Source organism: Onychostruthus taczanowskii, unplaced genomic scaffold, assembly GCF_017590055.1.
Source record: "Onychostruthus taczanowskii isolate IOZ18803 unplaced genomic scaffold, ASM1759005v1 scaffold35, whole genome shotgun sequence".
NCBI classification, from domain to species: Eukaryota; Metazoa; Chordata; class Aves; order Passeriformes; family Passeridae; genus Onychostruthus; species Onychostruthus taczanowskii.
Window position 1 is genome coordinate 3,514,049 of NW_024500905.1, and position 25,038 is coordinate 3,539,086.

The 25,038-nt window shown below is 39.3% G+C and overlaps 1 protein-coding gene across 1 annotated transcript; it reads left to right on the top strand.

Annotated features, from left to right (window-relative positions):
* Positions 1 to 623: 623 nt before the first annotated feature.
* IL26 (interleukin 26) lies at positions 624 to 6,829 on the top strand. Its single transcript, XM_041411174.1, has 5 exons — positions 624 to 794; positions 1,173 to 1,229; positions 2,675 to 2,806; positions 6,592 to 6,657; positions 6,743 to 6,829. Exons 1-5 carry the CDS (start codon positions 624 to 626, stop codon positions 6,827 to 6,829), a joined length of 513 nt encoding a protein of 170 aa, XP_041267108.1.
* The last annotated feature ends 18,209 nt before the right edge of the window (positions 6,830 to 25,038 follow it).

Sequence of the window (25,038 nt, forward strand, 5' to 3'; positions counted from 1 at the left end):
TTTAAAATAGGCAGCAAACACCACGTAGATGCTATACCCTGGAAAAAATACCCATCTCAAAAACGGAACAGGGAAGATCTAAACACCATGCAGTCCAGCTTCCTTATAGATAACAGATTTTCTAATCCTTTTCAGGGTAAATTAGGAATTTTTTTCCTTTCTGGGCCATTACCTTTCAGAAAAGTGCTGCCATAAGGTTTTGTGGAAAAATTAAAAAAACCCCAAAACACATTTGGCATACTTTGTTACGAAACTAAACTAACGCTCAACTACCTTTTCCTCAGTTGACCACCACTTAAATGAAAGAAGACTTCTCATATGATAGGGAAATTCTTCTTTCTTGGAAACCTTGACCCTGTTGCCAGTAAATATGGAGATGTCTTTTAGAAAAACGTCACAGATGACTGTGGTCAAATTTGTTAAAAGTGGAGCAAGACGTATAAAAAAGCACAGCAAAAATACCGATCAGCCACCACATGAGCAATAGGTTATCTACGCGAGCATCTCGGGGAAGAAGCTACTTTGAGGGTTAACAAAATTAGGTTAACCTCTGTCATCTAACCAGTCTGACTGCATCACACATGCTGCTGTGACTGTAGAGGCTCGAAGATTTGGGAGCGAAGATGAAAGGATGTTCTATTTTCAGATCTGGGCATTTTTTATTTCTGCTTTGCCTTTTTGCTGTGGAAGGCAAAAAGTCACCTACAGGAAAACATACCTGCCGAAAAGGACTCCTCTCCCAGGTGACAGAGAACCTGTATGTCAAGGCAACTAGTTTAAAATCATCTGTTCCTGTAAGTTGATCCCACTAATTGAAAAAGTTTATTTTATTTATAGATGCTTCTTCATTAGTTTAATTACTGAGCTTCTGGAAACCTTAATAAGTTGAATGATCTCTACAGTCCTGAGAGACAAGGTAATGCAGATAATTCTTTTGTAAATGTGGGTAAAAATTATGCATAGAAGATGCATAGAGAGGCTGGATGAGTTTTCCATGAAAGAAATTTGCAGCTGGGCTAGATTGGAATACGGATTTACTGAGTCCTCACCCTACATCTGAAGAAGATGATGAAGAGTAATATTATTGTTACTGAGTTTTGTACAAACCATACTTGAAACTGTCTCCCTTCCTCTGTTTAGCTTAATTAATACTATCCCATTATATTTTACAGAGGGATCTCATCAAGACCACGAGACTGCTTAAAAAGACTACAAAAATGTTGTTTATGGTAAGATTTATGCTACTAGTTTTCCATGTTCTTATTTTGACTTTCCTTTGGTCAATACTAACAGGAATGTGTGATCAAAAACAATGAAAACTGATGCAAAATTCACTTGTATTTAATTGGGAAAAATACATTTATGAAAGCCACATGCTTAGTGAAGTTATCTGCTTAGAGGAAGAGTGTTATTTCTGTCTCAGGAAAGGGATATTCCCCTGGGACATGAAGGGACAGTTGATTGTGGTATGGGGAGAAAGGTGGATTTGAAAAGCCTGAGACACTGCTTTGTAGGCAGCTGAAGTCATGCTCTGCCAGGGAAGTTGGGGTGAGGGTGTTTTTTGGTCAGGGAGGAATGTGCTTGTGGAAGCACTCCTCCTGTGAACCCTGTCTGCAGGTGAGCTTCCCAGGAATGCTTTCAGGCACCAGCCCTCGCAGGAGGCCCAGAGCCACAGCCACTGTCCCGCAGCTGAGGCACCTTCTGCTGAGGGTGTGCAGTACCATGGATAGCCCGGGGATGCTGCAGAGGGTTGAGACACCCAAGGAGCGCTTTGAGCTTAGACCTCTGCAGATGCACTGGAAGAGGGTCATCAGAGTTCCCAGTGCAATTCAGCATGGGAGTGAGAAACAAAGCTTGGGGTGTCTAATTTCAAGTGACTGTAAGTGTGTGAGACATTTTAGTTTTCTTCATGCAGAGGTCTAGTCAGCAAGAACAACTGAGTTGGTTTATTCTTACGTACAGACCCGTTGGTCTTTGATGTCCCTTGGATTTCACCGATTACCTTGGGAGCAAATGCTCCTCACTCATCTGTGGGACCTATGCCCCGATATCCACATTTCAGTGGTGTCATCTGCAGCTGCATTAGCCTCCTGACAGGAAACTCTCACCTGACAATTGATTCCATTGCCTAAAAATAGGCATATAGTCATTTGAAATATCTTTAGGTGTCCAAGAGAACCCACAGGTCAAGCAGATACAGCACAGAGTTGACAGGATGACTGGTGTTTTCTGGAGCAGCAGTTGGGGATGGGCTGGATACCCTACAGCATATCAAATGGCATGGGACAGTCATGTGGAGGAGTGGAAAAATGGCACACACAACGACTCCTGCAATTTGACCAGATGGTCTGACTTAACTCCCTAATTTTTCTTCCATTTGCTCTTTGTGTGTTAAGTACATTTGTTGTTGTCACTTCTGTTCATGACTGGTCTTACCAATATTCTGTGCCTGCCAGCAGAGCACTCTCCTGCCTTTCCTTCAGAAACCACAGAGGCAGATTGAGCTGTTTAAAACAAAAGGAAGCAGGTCAATTGGATACTAAAATTCATAAAAATGGTTTTATTGATTGCACATTTTCTAAAAATGCATGTTTTATGAGGCTGAAATTTTAGCCTTATAAAAGTTGACTTTTGGGGTGTTCATTTGGCAAATCATTACTTGATTTGTTTTCAGACAAACTGCAGTGTTCGAGACCAGCTCCTCTCCTTCTATGTGAAAAATGTCTTCAGTCGTCTTGAGGTAGGAAGTGACAAGTTGTACTTTATTAGTGCCTTCCAGGTCCTGCAAGCAAACATGGATGCCTGTGTGAGTATATTCCTGAGAGCTAAGTGAACTTTGTCCATTTGAAAAGTTAGGGAAGGACTCCATAGCAGTTTTTCAGCAGATGGAGAGGCAGAGGGTGATTCAGAGTCATGGTATGACCCATGCCCCAGGGGATGCAGATTCTCAAGGGCTTCTCCACTGGGCCCAGGGAAGTTTAACACCATTCATTCCCTCCCAGAGTGATCCTGTGGGGAGTGTGCAAGGTGGTGGAGATCCTATGGAGCCAAGCCACTTCCCTACTGATGATGTCACCTTGTGCTGCCCTCTTATCACTAAAGCTGCAAAGAAACAGGGTGGTCACAGGGAGAAATGTGGCTCCTCAAGTTTCTGTGAAGTTACAGTGATAATACTTTCCTTCTTCAACAACATACCCTCTGCAGGTGTGTAATCTTTGTTCACATGTCATCTCTGCTCCTCCACACCAAATTTTGGAAGAACTGGTGTTGTTTCACGAGTCAGCAGGGAGCACAATTATGAAGCACATGGGAGCAGTTCCTCTGAATTAGCTGTGCTCACAGTCAGAGCAGGTTGTCAGAGAGTGATGTTGCCCACTGGCAAAATGTCTCCAGGTGCCCCAAAGAGGCATTTTTACCAGCTCTGCCTAAGTAACAACAGGACAGCAGTTAGAGCACGTTTTGTGTACTCTAACTTTTTTTTTGTACTCTTTCTTTTTTTTTTTTTTTTTTCTTCAATGTACTTACTAACATACCAGACAGATGCTAAGATGATGCCATTGTTTGGTCATTTCTCACACAATTTTTAAAGGTAAACAAACAGTGACTGGTTGTGTCTTAAAACTAAATATCTTATGGACATCCCTTTTCCTCCCCTAAACCTGAAGTCCTTACAAATAACAGTGTCCTAGAAAGTGGAGACTGACCTAGGGTGAAATATAACAATGGATATCAAGGCAAAGGTCTATTGTGATTTCAAAAAGTGAGAGCAGGATGATAAGTCAATGAATTAATGAATTAAATTCATTGAAACTTTGGCTAATCTGAACTGCATAGTAGCACAAAAGGACAGTGGTTCTACAAGCACAAAAACATTTGCAATGCAAAAAAACCCCTAGCTTCAGAGATCTCTTTGCAGAGTTATATGTCAGAAATAAACTGAGATATTTGCTTAATATAAAAAATTCAAATCTTAATGGGAGAAAACTTCACCAGCTTTCAAGTTCTGTATTTCAAACAATGCTAAACAGTTATGATTTACAGCCATTATTGTCAGCATATTGCTGTTATCATGCTGCTATTATTATTTGTGTCTGCTAAAATTCCAGAGAATGCTGTAATTCCAGAATGTGACAATATAATTTCAGATGGTAAAATATGCTTTACAGAGATTACATTTTTGTCTGGAGAAACAATTACATTCTGTACAAATGCCAGTACACACTGAGGAGTTTAGACTCTCAACTGTGACTGAATTCAGAATATCCAGTGACTGCAGCTTGCTAGATAGCTTAGTAATACTTTTGTTTCTGTGTTATATTGAGACAAAATGCTGCAGGTTTCTCGGAGCTCCTGCATCTTTTTTCATAATTAGTACCAGTGTTTCACCCAACAGAAGTCTGAACATAACAACTTACTTACCTTTTTGGGTTTTAAAAAGTGCTGCTAAGAGAAATATGACTGTCCCTGCTAGTAGAAAAAGAACAGCTCTTTGAAAAATGATCGCTTGCCATGGTTTTCTAGGAGACACCTCATTTCTGGAAAATAATATTTTTTTTTAAATATTTGTATTAATTCAAACCCCGCAATACAAAACCATGTGAGAGAAAAACAAAAATTATGAATAGAGTGAAAGTGATGGATCCTTTACTAATAGTAGACTTGAGATTTTTTCATATATTATTCCTCAATAAATTAACACTCATTCATCCATGTGCATCCATGTACTCTTTAGTTATTATTACCTAGTTGAGCTATAAGATGTTTATCAGAAGGAATTTCCACCATGACAACGTATGATGTAATTAATTTTTTACCTTCAAGAAAAAAGTTCTCTATATGACCAAAGGACACAGTGATATCTTTATAGATATATTCACGTTATATTCTTTCACAAACTTGGCCTGTAATTCAGCCAGCTAGAGACATGTGTGCTACCTAAAAATCCTAACAATATTTGCCTCCCAACCACTTCTAAAGACTTTATACTATAATATTATGATTCTCCCCCTGGCAGTTCTTGGTCTTGTCCAAATAAGGAAGCAATAATATTTTTCAATGATATAGAGGCCCAAGCTCAGTTTTTTAGAAATATGTAAGTTTGAAAATCTCTAAACTGATTTTCTCCAGTAAAGTCAGACGTTCTCATTTAGCCTATGACTGCAAGTTAAAGGAGCAGACATTTTCCCTGGGATACTTGGGGCATCCACCTGCAGCACCCCTGACCTCATTACTTGCTTGAGTGCCCTGGTCAGCATTGCTGAGAACAGTGGGAAGTTGCTTCTGAGGTTGGACTTACGTTCCTACAGCAGTAGTGCCTTGCAGAAGTGTTTTCTCATGTTTGAAAGGAGTGCAGAAGGATAACATATTCCCTGCAGAGCCTTTAGTATTTCTTAATCATTTTAGGCAGAGCTTGTAGACCTCAAGCTGAGTTAATGTTTGCAATACTCTAACGTGCTGACTAGCTCATTTAGTGACTTGCAGTATATACAGGAAGATAAGAGTTTGTAATGTGCATCACCACTAAAGCAAACATACTCATTTAAGGTCAGTTCTGCTATCAAACGATATTTTGTGAAAATCTGTATCATACAAGACGGAGATTATAAAAAAAAAATAAAGAGCACCAAATTAGAAAGAGCTGCCCTGGCTGGAAGATTTTTAAAAGTTTACTTTTGTTTACATTATCTTTTAAAGATTTGCTCTTTTTTTCACCCACTTTCATTGTGTTAGGTGACTTTGGGAAGCACAAAAGGTCACATGAAAATATTTGTGCTCCTTTTTAAAGCACTGTGTGTGAGATAGAAAACAACTAACAATTCATTTCAGAGGAGTTATTTCCTTCCATGAGTTGAGATGAGGATATTTGCCTTTTTTCTTTTCAAACATGTTGTCCTTGCTTGCAGATTGCAAAACATCAATTTTTTCCTTTCTTTTTTTTTCTCTGAAAGAATATATTTTTGGTAATTTGGGTAGCTGAGGATCAGCAAGCCATGTTGCTTAGAAAGCTTAGTCTGGCAACTCTTAAAGAAACATTTGGAACACCTTTGAGTGGCCACTGCTGAGTGGCCAGAGATAGGTGGTGAAGGGACAACTAAGTCCTCCAGAATGTAAATAGTCAGACAGTAGAGAAATGGGCAGGGAAACAGAGAAAAACATAAATTAACCTTATAAACATATTTTGAGGGCTTGCAGAAATGTGCAAATTTTTTTCCCTGTACTTTGCAATGGCCTTTGGTCCTTAGCCTTGCCTTCTCTCAGGTTCAGGGTTTCTGAGGGTTCAGAGCTAAAGGACCTTGAATCTTAGAGCTAGGATAAGGTGTGCAAAAGCTGTAACTGCAACTTATGTACAGGTTCCTGGGACAAATAGAAAGTGTTTAATAAGAAAAATTAGAGGTACTCATAGTGTCAATTTTGGGTGTTGTGAACGCAACTTGGCAGGAAGAATGCAGGTAAAAGAACACATTTGATGTGTTCAAATATTGCTGAGATCACACATTTTACTGGTAGCCCTACAGTGCCACACTGTGGGCTGGACTCTTCCTCATCACTGTGTCTTTATATCAGCACCTTTGGGTTTTTTTCATCCTTCAGCTTCCATGTGCTCCATCCACAAGGTTAACTTCTGCAGTCAAAAAGTTAAAGAGAATATTTCTTAAGGTAAGAGCAGGAGGTGCTGTCTCCCCACTGCACTGCTCAAGGGCTGCAGCTAGTTCCTTTTCTAATGCCTTTATCTTCTCAACAGCTTGGAGATCAGGGAATCTACAAGGCCATCCACGAACTGGACATTCTCCTTCCCTGGATTCAGGCCTACATACAAACCATTATATGAAGAATGAGGACGTGACAGACAGTGTGCTGCTTCTGTGAGAAGAACAGATCAACACCCAAAAGGCCTGAAAAAGAACTGAGAGCTGGATCCCTTCCATGGAAAGAGACCCTCTGTAACACAAGGTGCATAAAGAGGGCTTTTCATAAGCTTTCATGGTTAACCTGGCACAGCAGCTTTGCCTGCTCTGCCTCTGGAGCAGCTAGAGCACGCTGCTGTGCTTCCCATCCTGCCTGCCTGCTGCCTCGCAGGCGGCCCCCAAAGGAGCCACACCAGAAGAACGTGGAATCTGCTACCCTGCGGATCACACACCACGTCCCACGTGCTGTGGGCGCGATCTTGCCGTGGCTTGTGCCACCCTTTGTGAATACAGTTCAAAGATAAGAGGATCACTTTGGAAAATCCCACCCCTAAGCTATATTTCCTTTGGGGCTTGTGGTTGTAGATATATAACAGTATATGCAAGCCATTCTACATGTAAATAAGAAAAATATTGAAATACTGCTTACTTTATTATTAATTTAAGGTAATAGCTGATCCTTAATAAAAAAATACACAATTAATATAAAAGCATTTTTTCGGACTCACGCACGTGCTTTAGATTTCACATAATCTACATGAGATCAGACACTCAGAAAACACAATAAATGGATTGCTTTCACTAGGATTGTAAAATTATTTGTGAGACGTTTGTGGAAGTTGATGGTAGTGGTTTCCAAAATGTCTTTCATATAGTACAGAATGAAGATGGAATTCTAGTTTTCTCACATTTTTAAAGATTTACCAAGAGAAAATATCTAGGCAATGAACATAATCCCAATCTGTATATTTGGCAGTTCCATGGGGCTGAGATTCTGCAAATCTTCAAATCTCGCAGTTCTACTATGTCAGGAGCATTTGAAACCATTAGTGTGTTGTCATTGATGAGCCTGAGCTGGTTGCTCTTCTGGCAAATGTCTAATATAAGGGAGTTGCTATGAAAAATACTTTTTTTTTCAGTTGAAGACAAAATGGTTAATTAGAGGGACAGTAGAAAATTTGATGTCATGGTCTTTTCTGAGCATGTAATTTAACTTTTAATTAACACACTGTCCCTTTTCACGGATTTTTTTCCACACCCATTAATTTCTGAAATTCAAGTTTGCGTTCAGCTTCAGTGTTTTTTGTCCTAACTCTGTTGTACGGAATAGAAAATTGGCCGTGTGCATGGCCTCTCCAGCCTTCATCAAACATAACTGGTGCATGCTGCTGGTGGGGAGCAGTAGCCAGGATCTGGAACGCTGTGGCAGCTGGAGTGCTGTGCTCCTTCTCTGCCTCAGAAGGGAGCCAGTGACACCTGCAAAGAGAAACATTGCCACCTTTAGTTGGGAAAATCCATGGGCAATGGTGTCTGGTGATTCAGGTTGCCAAAGACTTCTCTTGTGGAAATTTCGCACATCCAGTCGGTGGGTGGCACATGAAGTGAGACACGACCTTTGGAAAGGGCAAGTAACACCTTCCCTGCCACGCCGCATCCTGGGGCCAGCCCTGCCCGGGCATGGGCAGCCAGCAGAGCTCTCACTGCGGGGTTGGAGGTCAGGCTGCAGCAAAGCTCAGCCTCCGCTCATCTGACAAGGACACCAAGCTATTTTATGGCGTAAAAGCTTAGGATTTGTGTATTTCAGCACTCATTTTCCACATGGCTTGGGACACTTTGCAGGTTCTTAGTTGCCTTACCTATAAAATGAAAGTATGTCTGGGAATGATGCATCCCTTCATACAGTAGTGAAAATCACATTTGCAAACCAATTAAACACTCCTGGATGAAAGCCAAAATACAGCATCTGCAAAATAAAGGACATTACCTAAAGCAAAAGTGTTGTGGTAAGAGATACATGCCATATGCAGACTACATAACAACAAATATTGCTTTGATTCTTCACAAAAGCACAGCAAAATAATTGGTGTTAAATATATTCAACTGTCAATTCAAAGTAATAAGTATGGACAAAAGCTTGTTGCTTTTTAAAACTTGACAAGTGAAGGAGTGCATTTTAATTTTACAGATGAGACTCTAGGTGTCACTCTTAGAAAACAAGACTCGTGTTAGTCTCAGTTAACTGCTGACTTCAGCTGATGGAGAAAGTGTTAGAGCATATTTCATAAGTAGTTTTCTTGAGTGGAAACTGAGATAGATATGCAGTTGGGTTAGAAATATTGAATTATTTAAATTCAATAGTCACAAATGTAGAATTGAAATAAAAAATGTAGGGTAAAAATGATGGGCATATAGCAACAAACTGATTGATTATGAATTCAGTTGCTAGCTTTACCATAGAATTCTTATGTGACTATAGGCAAGTTCCTTTATTGAGGTACTTTTCTCCTTTTACAAATGGAAAAACTGTCTATCAATTATTTGTTCGAGTTAATTTAGTGTATAGAAGTCCTCAGGAGGAAATGATTTCCCATGTAGTGTTAATTGATGTCGCTGTTGCTTAGTGTGGCTTGTCTTATCACAGTGTTTTGGTCTTTTTGAAACAGTGACTCTTACTATGTGGAAAAAAAAAAGTATTTTATGACTGTTATTGCAAAAGCAAGAATGAAAAATATGTGGCTGTGCATTGAAATTGTCACTAGATCAAAACTTCTTGAAAAACACTGATCTAGTGGAAAGTAGCAGCTGCACATGCAGTTTTGGTGTTATGTAAATAGTACAGCAACAGTCAGTGAAGAGAATTTCCATCACATACAAGATCATGTACAATTTTCTGGTTTCCCTGAACTGTTTTTTTCTCTCAAATACAAAATTTTCAGATCAGAGGTTATCACTTAATAAATGATTTTTGCTGTAGGCCCAACCATCTACAGCAATCCCCTCATCTCAGTTGCAGCCCTGATGTTTTAATGTAGTCATAGAATCGTGGAATCATAACATCATGGAATTGTTCAGGTTGGAAAAGATCATTCAGATCATCCAGTCCAACCATTAGCCTAGCACAGAGAAATCCACCACAAAACCATATCCCCAGGTGCCACATCCACAGGTCTTTTACCTTCCTCCAGGGATGGTGACTCAATCACTTACCTGGGCACCTGCTCCAGCGCTTGACAACCTTTCTTGGTTGCAACCTGACAGTGCTTTTAGAAAATATTTCCTAATCTCCAGTGTGAAAATGTCCTGGCAAATGCTGGGACAGTTTCCCTTGGAGAGCATCAGAAGGATTAGAAGATTAGATTAGAAGACTCTTTCCTGAAACCTGGAACTAAGAATGATGTAACTTGTGTTGCATTTGGCTATTTGGCCACAGTTTCTTTGAGCCCACAACATACACTGATTTCTAGGGACTGCAATAGCAGACTCATTGTGAAGATGTGTGACCAATGGTGCAATGTTCGGACTTTTGGCTTAGTGATTAATGAGGTGCTTCCCAAATACCCCCAGTAGCCAGTGAGCCCAGATACATAAGCCAGGTCATCCTCCCCTCAGGAGTTGTGGGGCTGCCAAGAGAAGAGGTGCCTGGGCAGGCAGTGCCGTACAGGAATGCGAGGGATACAGCAGCCCCTGTACAGCTGCAGTGGTCACCTTACAGCTTCTCCCATCTTTAGCCAGCCTTCTCCATGTTGCAAATAAGAGTCCCCTGGGGCTACTCCCTCTTAAATATTGCCACAGCTGCTGCTGTGGAGAATGGTCTCACCTCAAATCTGTTTTCATTGAAAAATTGGTGTTTAGATTGACATTCCTATTCTGCTGGTTTCAGTGGAAGAGTGATCTGGAAACGGAAAGGCAGCCAGTATGTTCATTGCTCTAAAGGAACATTGATTGCCAGAGGGAAAAGGGAGCCACAGGAATACCATCAAATGAGGGTGGAGATTGTCATGAAATAAAGGTAAATATGTCAGAAGAAAGTTTGAATTGCAAAATGTTATGGATAATGTTTTTTTCAGTTCTTTGGATGGAGGGGGTTGATGAAAGGCCTCAATGATCATAAAGACACAGGATCCACAGGATAAGCGACAGACAGGGCTCTGGAGGCTTCTGGCCCTAACTCCTGCTCAAAGCAGGACACAACAGGAGATCAAATCAGGCTGCTCAGGACTTTGTCCAGTTGCATCTTGAAAAATCTCTGATAGGAGTGATAGAAGGCTGACTTTGAAGGGCCATTGCATAATTTCTGTGTGGGTAAAGTATTACAGAGTTGAATGGAGCCACAGCTGAAGAAGATTTCCATAGCTGAAAGGCAACGTATGATAACTGCCAGCTCACAAAATGCTTGCATGATGTGAATGACAAATTGCAGGCAAGTGTCATGTCCTGTGTGAGGAAAAGGTTGAATGAATTTTGAAACACAATTAAGGCAGATGAGAATTTACAGATGTTTCACTTCTGGTAAATTATTTCTGAAGGTTGCAGGCCCCTCTCAATTTATACTGAGGTTTTTGGTCCAAAGCCTTGGGGATGGAAACCAGCTCACTCCTGATCTGGCTCCTGACTCCTCTCCTTGCAGCATGGGCACTGCCAGGGAGGTTTCTAATGTGTGGCCCATAAAAAGTTCATGCAGATCTTCCTGTTCCTTGGCCATTGACTCTGGATATTCCCAGAGTGCCCTACCTTCTCATCCCAGGTTATGATGAACTTTTTAGAGTTTTGTTGTCTTCTGGTAGGTTTTCTGCCACAGCAAACTGGCAAAGAGCAGAAGAACATGCTATGCTAGGATATTAAAGTAATATCAGCTACCTGATTACTATTCCCTGATTTATGAATCGTCAGAGATAGAAACCTGAGAAAATACAAATTTTATTCTGTTTAGTGGAAGAGAGTATATAGATGTAGAGGCAACCTGAGGAGGAAGGGTGTAGAAGAGGACTGATGATGGGTGAACAGAGGAGCCTGGGGTGTTTGGGTCATATCCGTATGCCTCAGCATGTTGTTGTATTTTGCCCATTTAAAAAAATTACTTAAAGAAAGCTGGATGTCAAGTTTCTAGCAGCTGGAGTTGCAGAGAAAATAATGAAACTTAAACAGAAATTATGAATGAGGTTATATATATATATGTATATTGAGGTGCACATAGATATTGTAGATACTATAGATATACTGTAGATACTAAGATACTGAGGTGTGAACAGGTTTGGTTTTGCTTTTCAAACAGCCCTTTAATCAATTATGTTTCTTCATATTTAATAAAATCTTATTTTTCTTGTATTTAAGATCTCAAAAAGGCTTTCACACTCTTGACATAATAGATTTGGGGTTAATGATGTACAGCACTTGTTAATATTCACCAGTGGATGCTTTTCCTTCTACTTTCTGCCATTGCTGCTTATTCAAGTTGTTTTGGCTGTGCTTTCAAATGAGCTGATGAGAAGGAAGTAACTTCCTTGAAGTAGCCATGGTGCAGGGGGGCCTTTTGTTTGCTTGTTTCTTCTAAAAATTCAATGGGCAGTCGTTAACAGCAGAATACACGCTGCTGGTTTTGTTGCTGTATGTGAAGCCTGTAGCCCATGTCGATCACTGGTAAAGCATCATCCATTATTTTCTGATTTTTCCCTCCCTGCATGAAAGATGAAGTGGTTTGTGCCAGCCCAGCTCGTTTTCCCTAACCACGCGTGAAGAACCCGCTGACGTCTCCTAGGCAGACTTTGTCACGTCAGTCTAAATGTTTTCTCTGTTCCTGTATAGTGACTAAGGAATAACCTGTAGCAATTTCCAAGTGATGAAGAAAGCTTGCAGACATAAACCACAGATGCCTTAAATTAGTCACTTGATAAAGCTAGTTACAAGTGAGCCTCTTAGATGTGAGGAAAAAAACTTTTTTGTGAATGAGAAACCACAGGCTGTCAGTGGAAAAGACAACCTGTTTTTCTACCAGTTGCAGGGGAAAGAGTGCTTCACGCACAGCGATACCCGCCAGGGTCACAGGTGTAAATCCCAAGATGGAGCACAACTGCAGTGCAGAAGGAGAAGTTGAAAATTTGGAGAAAATTGCAGGGTTGCAGAAGGATACAGAAATGGGTTGCAGCATCAGATCGCAATTTGACTACAATTTGAGTCAGTGGTTTGACCTCTTCGAGACCAGCAAACTGAGCTTGCATGACCTGTGTCCCTAAAAAAACCTGCTGATACCAAAGCGTTTGTGGCAAATATCTGACTGATTTGGACTGCACTAAGCTGATAGATAAGTTCAACACAATCTAATTTCAGACCACCTGAAGCAAGATCCTCATGCTTATTCCTCTATATAGAGAAAAGACAAGTGACTCTCTGGGGAGGTTTTATAGAAGGAAGGGAAGAGGCCATACTAATCTAGCAGCAATCTATTAAAGAGTACTTCCCCAGTCTAAACTGCAGAATGAGGGTTTCACTCATGAGTGTAAAAAGATTTAAGAAATGTTACAAAGTGCACGTGTTGTAGTATGGCAAAAAGAGTGAATATATGTGCTCAACTCATCTGTGTGTGAGGACTACTGAGTGGAAGCAGAAAGATGTAATTTTTATATGCAGTTTCACTATTGATTTTCTGAGTCTGCTTCAGCTTTTTCTTTCTTCAAAACGTTGGAATAGTGCAAAGGATTTAAAGAAAATTTATATGAAAATTTGCCCTCTGGTACAAGACATTAAAGATATCAGTTCAATCCCATCAATGAGAGGGAAGATAAAACAATCAGCCAGCTGCAATTCATCTACAGAGATGACTTCATAAGAAACTCCACATTTCCTCAGTTAGATAGAAGAAAGCACAGCAAAGTTGTACTCTTCAGTGTTAAACCCAGGAAATTCAGTTACGTTGGAACTAGGAGTAAGACTAATACTGACCAGGCCAACTGGTAGAAATGATCACTTTTAAGACTGTAAATGGAATCTCTAAGTATCTCATGATTTATGTCCTCCAGATACTGAGCACAGGAGTAATGAGTTCCTCTGAAATGCTTAACCTACGAACCCATCTCTGTTTCTTTTTTAAGGAAGGCTGTTGCAGAGTTTCACATTCCGATTATCAGAAGTCTTTCATTTTCTGGCCTGAGTTTACTCACAGACAGTTTATAGACATTTTGTCTAGTGTCAGTTTATTCTGTTAGCCTAGATGACTAGCTGAATTTGCTGTTTTGTTGTAATGTAGTTCAAATAACAGCTGGGTCTTCTCGGCTTTTCTCTTTCTAAAGCTGAACAATACCAATTTTTCTAGTCTTCTTTTGTAAAACAGGAGCTCTCTGTTGGTTTTATGGACCATTTCTAGTTTGAACTAATCTATATAGCACAGGTTAACCCACAAATGTATATTGGCATTGGTCCCCTCAGTCTCCTGAAAACACCTCACCCAGTTAACCTTCACAGTGTCCATTTCCAGTGCAACATTGCCTTGATGGTTCCTGAGGAATGGCATCATGGAGTCATTCTCCTCCTCCAACCTTATTTTCTAAGTGCCGTTGTAGGTTAGTTATTTAAGATCCTGTCAAGCCCAGTACTGAATATTTGAAGGTAGGTTCTACCAATTCTTTAGGCAACTCACTCTGACATTTAATGTTTCCCATGCTGAAACAATTTGAGCCCGTTCCACAGCATCCTTTCACTATGCCCTGTGTGAAAAGAGTACCTCCACCTTCTTTGTAACTACCTTTTGGGTAGTGGAAAACTGCAGTTAGATACCCCTGAGCCTTCTTGTGTTGTGGCTGAGCAAATCAAATTCCTTCTGTTTTTCTTCATAAGTGGAGATCTTCAACCCCCTCATCACATTGGAGGCCACTGGCAGAACATTCTCACATTTTTCAGCGTCTTTCTTGAGCTGGGGGGACCTAAGCTGGTTGCACTGTACTGGGTGTGGGCTGAGAAGTGCCAAGCAGAATGGGAGAGAACGTCCTGTGGCCCACTGGCTGCAGTTCTGCTGATGCAGCCCAGGACACCGTTTGCTTTTGCAGCTGCAAAGGTGAAATCCACTTCCATTCAGCTCTCCACTAGCACTCAACAGCAGACTTACAGTCCTGTCTGTCTTATTTTTTTTTTGGTTAGCTTTTGAGGCAGATTCAAAATAATTTTGCACTTATGACTTGCAGAAGCCCCAGTCTTATCCAGAGAATGAGCATCTGCTGTAATGATACTTTTGCAGTAGTACTAACCCTCTGTCAAATAGCCCCACACACATCCTAAATCTGTGAATATCATCAAAGCATAACCTTCTGATTTAGGATGACTGAAAAAACAAAGTGAATCCATTCCTTCAGCTAAGCAACGCTTCATTATCACTGACTCCTAGACACACATTTCCCACAAACTTCCTTGGAAGCAGAGGAGGAACTGATGCATTCCACCAGAAGCTCTTTTAAGTGCAATTCAAGCTGCAATGCCATAAATTAGAGGGATTTTTAATGTGTTTCCATGTGTGCCTATATATGAGAAGACCCATGACTTCTTCCAAATATTTAATTGCTTCTTCCACAAATATTTATTGCTATACACTTCTCTGTCTACTTGCATCTAATTATTCTGGCTCAGGGTCTAGTACAAAGACCCTGAACAAAATTTTAATTTCATGCTTCCCATTGCTTAGACAGTTTCTCTTCAGTGCTTAACCATTTCAGGTAAGATCAGAAATTGTTGCAAGGTAACTTATATCTTCAGGAGCAAAAATAGCAGTACTAGAGAAGCATATCACTAGGTTATAAAAATTGGTGTTGAGGATCCAAATTCCACACTGTGCTTGTTATGAGCTTATTTGGAACTAACTCTAACCTGGTCCTGTGGCCTGAGCTTCTGTTAACAATTGGATAACATCAAGAGAGTTTCTGAAAACACTTTCCAGTTTTATTTTATCTGAAAGGAAATAAATTTTGCTGGCTCTCAGAGTGTTCCCAAATGCAAGCCAAAGCGAAGTGAGTGGTGATTCAGAGATTGGTTTTAAGTTCCCATATGTAGAACAGCTGGCACACAAACACAGAGGATCTCACTGGTATGTCATTTTGCCTTATATGAGCAGAAAAAAAATTATAAGTCAGTCTAAAATTCCTTTTTTTTTTTTTTTTTTTTTTTTTTTTTTTTTTTTTTTTTGTGCAACTAGAAGAAAATTTTCTTATGGAAAGGGCAGAGCAGTTCAAGTGTGCTGATGGAAAACAGAGTTGGTGTGCCTGAATTCTGAGCTCCCTGCAATTAATACTCAAATTGTCTGTGTACTGTGTACAGCAAAGCTGTGTAAGGATTGTTGTACTTAGCTTGTGCACATGGAGGCAGAGGTAGAACAGTATCACAGCCCCTCTGTTACTGATATCTACATTAGCTAGATTAAAATAAACCCGCCCTTGCTGTTGTGACAATATGCTGCAGTTTCCCCTTCAATTTTGCTGCTCAGATATGCACAGAATATGGTGATGTTGCAAAACAGAGGTACTGAAAATGATAAAGGGAGAGCCCAGAGCCCTGTACCTGTTATTACAAAACACAGCAAACAATTTAAGGGGCAGGAGAAGGTTCCTTTCACTACTCTTTTCATAAGTTTTGGAAGTTTTTAGACTTTCCAGATATTAATAGGGATATTAATAAAAGTAATATTTTCCTAAATAATTAATAACTCTTGCATAATTGATGACATTAATATTCTTTCACAACAACTAAACAGCAGTGCTAGAAAAGGTATTTTCCTCCTTATGGTAGCTAATTCATACAGACACTTTAAAATACCAACACCTGGTCTTGGTAGACCAATCTTCTTGTTGCTTAGCTGTCAAATTCAGTGAATGTGGCAGGAGTTAAATTAGCTATGAAGCTTTTGAATCTCTCAAAATCAGAAGAAACTGCTGACTGCTCAGAAGTTACTGACAAGGAAGGAACCAACAGCTAAAAAACTGCAAAAGTTTCATTTCCTTAGGAAAAGATTAACAAGTTAACCTGCCACATTTTAACTACTTAAAAGTATGCTACTTGAAACTGTATTTTGTTCTTCTTGAAAAGAGCATTTTTGTTGCAGTTTGCGGGGAAAGAAAGAGCAATATTTGTTTATTTTATTGCATTTTTAAAACCTCATTTTATTTCAGTTTGGGAAACTTAATAACCTCTTTAAAAAAGCAACAGATTTCAGTTTCTTGTGTTTTGATTTTTTTCAAAAAGTAATTATTGCTAACTAATTAAATCTTTTCGTCTCCTAAAGCGATGAAGTTCATTCAAAATACTCCATAGTTGTTAGTTCAGTCCTCTGAAAAAGGAAGATGAGCAACTTTAAAGTGAAGTGCATCTACTCTCGACCCACAGTAGCTCTTCTATAGGCAGCCTTACTTCCTGTGGAGATGAAGAGGAAATGTACTTAGGGTGTGAAGCATCTTCTTCATTTTTTAACTACCAAAAAGCAAAGGTCTTGAATATTTCTCCTTTCACTTTAAATTCTGAATCTAATTGAAAAATCATTGCAAGTAAACACCTCTCAAGAAGTCCGGTTCTAAGTAAAATGTTATCTGTGGATAAATTTCTTGTAAGTCTGAGTTTGTGGCATTCTCATATGTGTCCTGGAGGCTGGACAGAAGCAGGTAGGACTAAATCTGTGTACTGATTTGCTTTTTCTCTGTAAGTAAAGATGACTGGCTTGCTTAGTCACACAATTATGAATGGCACTAAAGAGATTGTCAGGTGAGGGGAATCCCCACTAAACTGTCTCCTGAATTGTTTTAGAGGAAAAGACTGCACCACATAGTAGATTTCTTCTAAGAAACGTCCTGTGGAGGTTTCCAGATGATTATGACAGAAAATGTCCACTCTCTAGGCTGGTTTGAGACGTTTAATGGATATTTCTTACTGATGTTTGAAACAGATCATTGACAGCCTCCGACACGCGCCCACACCTACACACTTGTGTTTCCATGTACATACGTGATAATTAACGATTATAAATTGTGTAAGCGATAAGAAGAAAATGATCAGATTTTTCCCCAAGATGCTGACATTTCAACTTAGAATATTGAATAAGAAATCAAAGCAGGATTACCTTCACTACTGTGTACTTCCAAATTTAAATGTATTAATTACTAGCAAAAAATATGTCTGTAAGACAAAATAATTACACTGTGAAAACAAATACAACTGTATAATGAAAACTCAAACAGACTTGAATTCCTCATTAAAAATTGGATCGAAAAGCTCCAATGCAATTAAAAGTGAGCAGCAGAGAAAATCAGTGTAAGAAGAAGAAAAAAAACCCCAACACGTGGAGAAAATTCTATAAGTGTAATAAGAGGTAGATGAGAAGGACTGGCTCACTGACAGGTTGAAAGTCTGAAAAGTCCCATTTTGATATGGTATTAAGAATGTATGAAAAGTAATAGGTTGTTATCAATCTGCAATGAATTTTCAGATGAGTCCATGCTGTTTTGTGAAGTTTTAAGCTGGCCCCTGATGAGATCCCTGAATGGATTGACCCACCACATACAGAAACTACCAGCTAGTTCAAGATTAGCATCCTTTGGTCTTCTCTCTTTAAAAATGACATAGTCCTTCTGAAAAAGAGCCTTGGGCTATTATCATAGATACTTTGATGTAGAAGTTCTGGTAGCTTTTTTGCTTCTTTTGAAGATGGATCTGATCCTACAAAAATGAAACTGAATAATGGACAGAAAATAGCAGAGGTCTTTGTATGGAGAGTTGAAGTACAGAGAAAAACATGAATTCTTTTACTGGGAATTGGGGAAAGACACTGTGAGAAAAATATGATATTTTTTGCTGTCAGTACTCTATAACAACAGTAGATGTATACATATATATTTACAGGAAATATCAGAAAGTAAGAACTAGAGAACACAGTCAGGCCAAATTACAGCGGAATTGTTTTCTCCATGAATTAGCTCTCTCAAAACAAATTAAAATATTGCCTTGAAACTAATAGAAGTATTTGTGGTCTTATGAAGAGCAGGGCTATTAAGAGCATCACAGAATCATAGAATATCCTGAGCCGGAAGGAGCAGAAGAATTTAAAAAAATTGGAAAATCACTTTGGGAAGAACTATTTTAATAAAATATATATTTATTTTGTAGAATGCTTTGCATCCACCAAGGCACAAAATGCCTTATCTGAAGTCAGTATTTTGCACTGTTAGCATGGGATAGATACCATTGCCTGCACAACATTAAAAATCAACAATATGAATGTTGTCGGTGCTAGTGTTTAAAAAGCTTAGGCGATAGTACTTAAAAAATATTAGGAAAAAACTTTGAAACAACTGTCTTTAAATAATATGCTTTCCTATTTGGTTTATTTTGCTTTTAGTAATTCATGTTTTCTGTCCTTTCCCTGGAACCATACTGATTAAAAAGTGATTGGAAAAAAAAACCTCAACACCAAAACTCTAAAATATATCCCAAGATTCATTAAATCATACAAAACAGGAATCTGGTGCTTTAAAGTGCAAACAAATGCTGTAATATACATGATATAATGCTCATAATGGGAAGTACCTCCAAAGGATATTGTGGTGCTGAAAACAGAAAACTTTCAAATGTTTAATTACACTTGGAAGAATGAAGAAGAGAGGGTAAAAACAGAAGATTTTATGCAGAAAAACCTGTAGACACTCCATGGCTGTAGCACAGAAGGTTTTACACAAGTCACCATTTAGACTGCTGCTGTGTCAACAGTTTTGCTGCTTTTCCATTGCTATGCACTGAAACTAAAATTGAATAACAGTTAGAATTTTATTCTATTTTATAGGCAATAGATTTCAATCAGAATTTGGATACGTGAAAAAAATTGCAGACAGTAGGAATACAGAGTAAAAGTGCACATCATGTTTGTCCATCACTGTTTGCTGCATTGCCACAATTTTTTCCATGTTGTAATACAAGAAAAAGAGTACTTTGGAATTTCACCTGACTTTCTTATTGTTAGCTGTTATGGGTACCTTATAGTTTCTAAATCATTCATAGATGCAGACTGTGTTTTTTTGGAAAACTGGAATACCAGTTTGTACCAACTTGAAATATCGTGCAAGAAACAAGAAGAAAACTTTGATCTCCATTGCATATTGCAGTCCACGCATAATTAGCAGTGAGAAAATGTGTGTTTTAGGTCTATCCTTCCAGGCTCAGAATTCCTCATATACATCAGCTCAACAGTCTTTCAAGGAAAAGAAAACGAAGATAGAATTATGCTGATTTTAGAAACAGGAACATGAACAGTATTAATGAGGACAGATGTTCTCAGGAAAATTTTTGTTATCATCTCCAAAAAAATATTTTAATATGTATCTTTAGTATTTATATTATTACTGGAGTATTTAGACAATACAGAGCTGATAGTGATGCAGTTAAGAATTTCCATAAAGTCTACCCTAGTGTGTGAGAAAGGCCAGCCCAGAACAGCTGTTTCTGGCTATCCTCTTCTTCTTGGGCAAAGCAAAAGCTTAAACCCTTACTTACAGGATAGATGAATATGCACATCATGAGGGGTAATTATTTCCTGTTGCTAATTCAGAAAGGAATCATTAGTGTTTGGTGGGGAATTCCTGCATGGGTTTACCAAATTAAAAACTGAAGGAAAGTATGAAACAGGTGTCTTGTGTGAGTCAGTATACCAAGATTTTAATGATTTTTGAACTTACACTCTAATCTAAATTGTACCCATCTATTATCTCATTATCTATTTGGATGTCTGTCTCTCTAGATGTCTAACACCACCGAGTATTAGTTTCTTCTTCCTTTCCTTTCTTCAGAAGACTCAACAGCTAATGTGTGTGAGAAATTTTTGAGAGGAAAGAGGGATCAATAATATGCTTTTTCCCCGTCTGCCTTTGCATGTAGACAGGAGTAGGTAATGGAGGTTAAAGGGTCTTCCTTGTATCATATTTCAGATTGTACAAACTAGTTTTCCAACTCTCACTTCCAGCACTCCAAAGTATCCCTGGAATGCGCTGAAATTTTGTTTAGAAAAATGTAAAACCAGTTAATTTTGAGCATTTCAGAACTTCACTCTGCCCTGAAATTTCGTCTTATTCATGCCTTGAGTTTCAGCTTTCATATTTTCCAGATTCTGTACTGCATTAATACATAACTCTGAACTTCATATAAAGGGTTAGCAAGTTCTCTTCACAGTTCAGTTAGACAAAACAACCCTTTTCCAGGCTGAGAACCAAGAACACAGTTGCACCTTCAGGCCCAAAAAGTGTAAACAACAGCAAATTGAGGAGAGCAAACTGGGACGATGGGACTTCATAACCTGAAGCTGTTATTGAACAATTAAGCCCAATATGTAAATGGACCAAAACTTATAAAAGTGTAAAAACTCGTGACCCATTGTCTATCTTGGGTGTAGTCTCAGGCGGGATCTTGTACTGCTCAAGGTGTATCTTTGAATGCCTTTTAATAAATACCTGCTTTATTCCTTTAACTCTGTCTAACCTCTGTTCTAGGTAGCCTCTCAAGGCATCATATAAAACAAAGTAGATGATTTGTTATCCTTACTGATCACTGGAAACATTCTCTAAATCACAGAGATCCAGTGGTCAGAAAGAGCAGCCAATTATATCCTCCATGATGTATAGGCATATCCTTATCTGTAGGAGAGTGGTGGGTCAGTTCTTTTTATTTTATTTGATTTTTGGTTTGATTGTTATTTTTTTATTAGTTTGGGAGTTTTTTTTCTTTTTGTTCTTATTTTTTTTTTTTTTTTAGCAGGGGAAGTGTCAGTGTTACAATATGTTTGTAAGTGTCAGTTGCAAATTCACAAATTTGTAGGACCATAGAAAGGTTTGGGTTGGAAGAGACTTTAAAGATCATGTAGTTCTAACTACATGGACAGGGAACCTTCCATTAGACAACGTTGCTCAGAGCCCCATCCAACCTGGCCTTGAGCACTTCCAGGAATAGGGAACCCACATAATCTCTGGGTGATGTTCCATTGTCTTACCACCTTCACAATAAAGAATTTCTTCCCAATGCCTAATAACTCCCTTCCCTCTGACGGTCTGAAGCCATTCCCTCTGTCCTACCACTCATGCCCTTGTGAAAAGTCCCTCTCCCAATTTCTTGTAAGTTCCCTTAAGTCTCCCTTAGTCATGAAGCCTGATGATCAAGACATCTACATTGCAGATCATAGCAACATGAATAACAATGCTTAGTAATTACATAGCACTGGTGCAATGTGTAGGCAAAGTTTAATCACTTAACAACCTCAAGTGTGACAACCCCCACTTCACCGCCCCAGCACTGTGAAGGAGGAAACAAAGGATTTATTTCTGCTGCTTTGTAAGAAAGGGAGGCTGAGAGGTGAAGTGTGATAGAAGGTCAGAATGACAGCTCAGGGTGACAGCCCATGGCTGGAAAACCCATGGGCTTCTTTCCTGGGGCAGTGACAATAGAGAAAGCCACTGTGTTTTAGTGAAATGAAAGTCAGGCAGAGATCTGCTGAACTGGCATGGGCAGTTGCTCACTAAACCACTCAGCACTCTGAGGAGTATGCATAAAACAAAAAATGGAAGGGAAAAAGCGGTAATCAGGGGTCACGGTGAAATCTGACATGACTTTGCAAGGGCATCTTCGGGTATTTGGTGCAAGGTGTTGTATGAACAGAAGGGTGTGAAACCTCTGCTTTGCATGAAGAGTCAGATCACTTCCAGGAAGCAAAAGAAAAAAAATGCCTTGGTTTCACTTCCTTCTATGTTTGGATCAAACGATAATCCAGCTGTGACCATGGAGTCTCACAGAAGACCACTTCAATTCTATGCAGCACAAGATTTTTCAATCCTATTCTGACATCTCTTTCAACTATATTAGGACAAGTGTTCAGACAAAGAGCTTGTGTTAGTGTTGAGTGTTCAGTCTACTCCAGCATGCACTCCCCAGATATCTGCTAAAGAACGCAGATAAAAAATTGCATGCTCTTAGTCTCTTGGAAAGTGCAGTGATTTTCAGGATATGTCCTGCATTTCTTGTAATGATGTGGGTTCTCAGTCAGGCAGTGCAGGGGATCCCTCTGAATGTAGGTCTTCCTCACAAACCTGACTGTTCACAGTTCTTGGGCAACAAGACTTACACCGGGCAATGGTGATCTGGTTCACCACTTTTGGGCAGAATGGGAAGCAAAACAGGGCTGGATAAGACACAGGACCCTCATGATCCTGTTGCAGGCCATTGCCTAATTTCAAAATTATTTGGAGACATGATGCTGTGTGTCAACAGAAGAGACTATTATGACACTAGTGTGTCAATGTTAATGTGGCACCATTTATTAAAATGTAAGGGACTTGGAAAAGGAATGCTATATTTCTGTATTAAAACACATTTTAGTGCTGCTGATGATTTACCACAGAACATTCAATACTTTGTGTTATAATTTGAAAGTGGAGATTAGTAAAATGTTTGAATCTATCCTCCCCAGGTAGAAGAGTGTACCTAAAATTCAGACCTGCACTCAGAAGATAGCATAACAGAGACAGATGTCATGGCTTTTTCTTTGATTTCTGCTTAATTTCTTGCCTCAGTTTATGATGAAATACTTGTAGCACTGCTTTGTGGGCAAAGCACTACAATGGGACTAGGAGACCTGTTTGTTTTCCTAGATTTGCCTTTCTCAGAGGCTGAATGATTATGAATGATCCCATTGCTCTGTACTTCTTTTTTCTTACCTGCAAAATTGGATGCTTGGCAAGAGGCCTTCTCTGAAGTGTGAGGAGATTTAGTAACCAAATTAGCCAAACAACCCACCGAAACTATAACCAGTATTGACAAAATGTGAGTTGGCAAAATCCTTTTTTTCCAATACCTTATCCTCCTGCTATTCTTAGAAGTGTAGTTGCAATGTGAGGCCAAAGGGAGATCATCTGAAGGGCACATCTGAAGCTTGCTGTGGATCAGATGTATGTCTGACAAGTTTAACAGGGCAGTCTAACCCAGTACAGTCCCTCTGGGTGAATAGTTCTCTGTAGAAGGCAGTATTCCTGACTTACTAGTTCACCTCCTGGAATTACCTCTTCTACTTGACTGGAAAATTACAGCTGTTAGTTGTGTTCAACTGCGTTGTGATTTGTTCTTAATGTGTTAGGAAGACTGAGCTGGTTGAGTAAAGAATCTTTCCCAAACTCCCTCCTTTGAGGTCTTCTTTTCACTCTCTCTCTAGGTAATTCTGCTCAAAAGCACTGTTCAAATTAGACTCTCTAATGGCAAAAACTGGGCTTCATGACTCAGTCCCTTTTCCAGTTGTATGTTTCTGACTGCATGAAGAGTGCCATAGGTAACAGGAATCATTTTCATTCTCCCACTTTACATGTCTTTTCCACTACTTTGGCAAAGAATTGCCCCATTGACTCATGGCCAGTCAATGAACCTCAGCAGGTGTCCCCATCTTGTAAAATATGCTTGATCTTCCTGTGTGTATAAGACTACATTTATCTGATCCATACCATATCCTTGTGCTTGCTTGGCACAGCAAACCAGATGTTTCAATCAATGAGTTTGTTCAGTGTGTTGGCATTTGTGAATTCACTTTTAATTCTGAGTTCACTTTGAATTTTGGTGGGACCTCCATTTTGTCACCATCCCTGAAGGTAACTAAAATGCATGTGAAAATAGTGTTTGGGAACATGGTTTAGTGGTGGATTCAGTAGTGCTAGGCTAGAGGTTGCACTCGATGACTATAAGGATCTTTTCCAAACAAAATTATTCTATGACTGTAATTTTTTAGCACAGAATCACAGAATAAAAATGGTTTGAGTTGGAAGGGACTTTTGAAGATCAGCTAGTCCAACCTCTCTGCCATGGGTGGGCATGTTAACTTTACATTTGTTTACAGTGCTTTGAAGCATCCTTGAATAGCACCATTACCTTGCCTTCATGTCAACACTTCCAGCAATTAAATTATTACTTTATCAGTTTTAACATCTTAAACTAACACAAAGATGTGCATTGCATAATGTAACTACCTCAAGCAGATTACAGCACAAACTGTTGTGCAGTAATTGTTTGTCATAAGATGTGTCCCATCTATCTATGCTGCTGTTCCCAGGCAGTTCTTGCATGCAGCTTTTGGGCCTGTCATTGTTGGTGAAATTTGGTTCTTCTCCCTGAAAAATGACCGTTTCCCTGGTAGTAGTGGTCTAGGTCTATTCCACAGATGGACATATTCTTTCAAGCAGCAAATGAAATTTGCTGGCATTTGTGGTCATTAGCTGAGATGGAAGGAGCTTCAGGGAAAATGGAGAGTTTCTTCCGAGGAATATCCAAAAAGCCATGTGGGGCTGAGATGGAGAGTTCTAATCTTACCTGTTTGGAA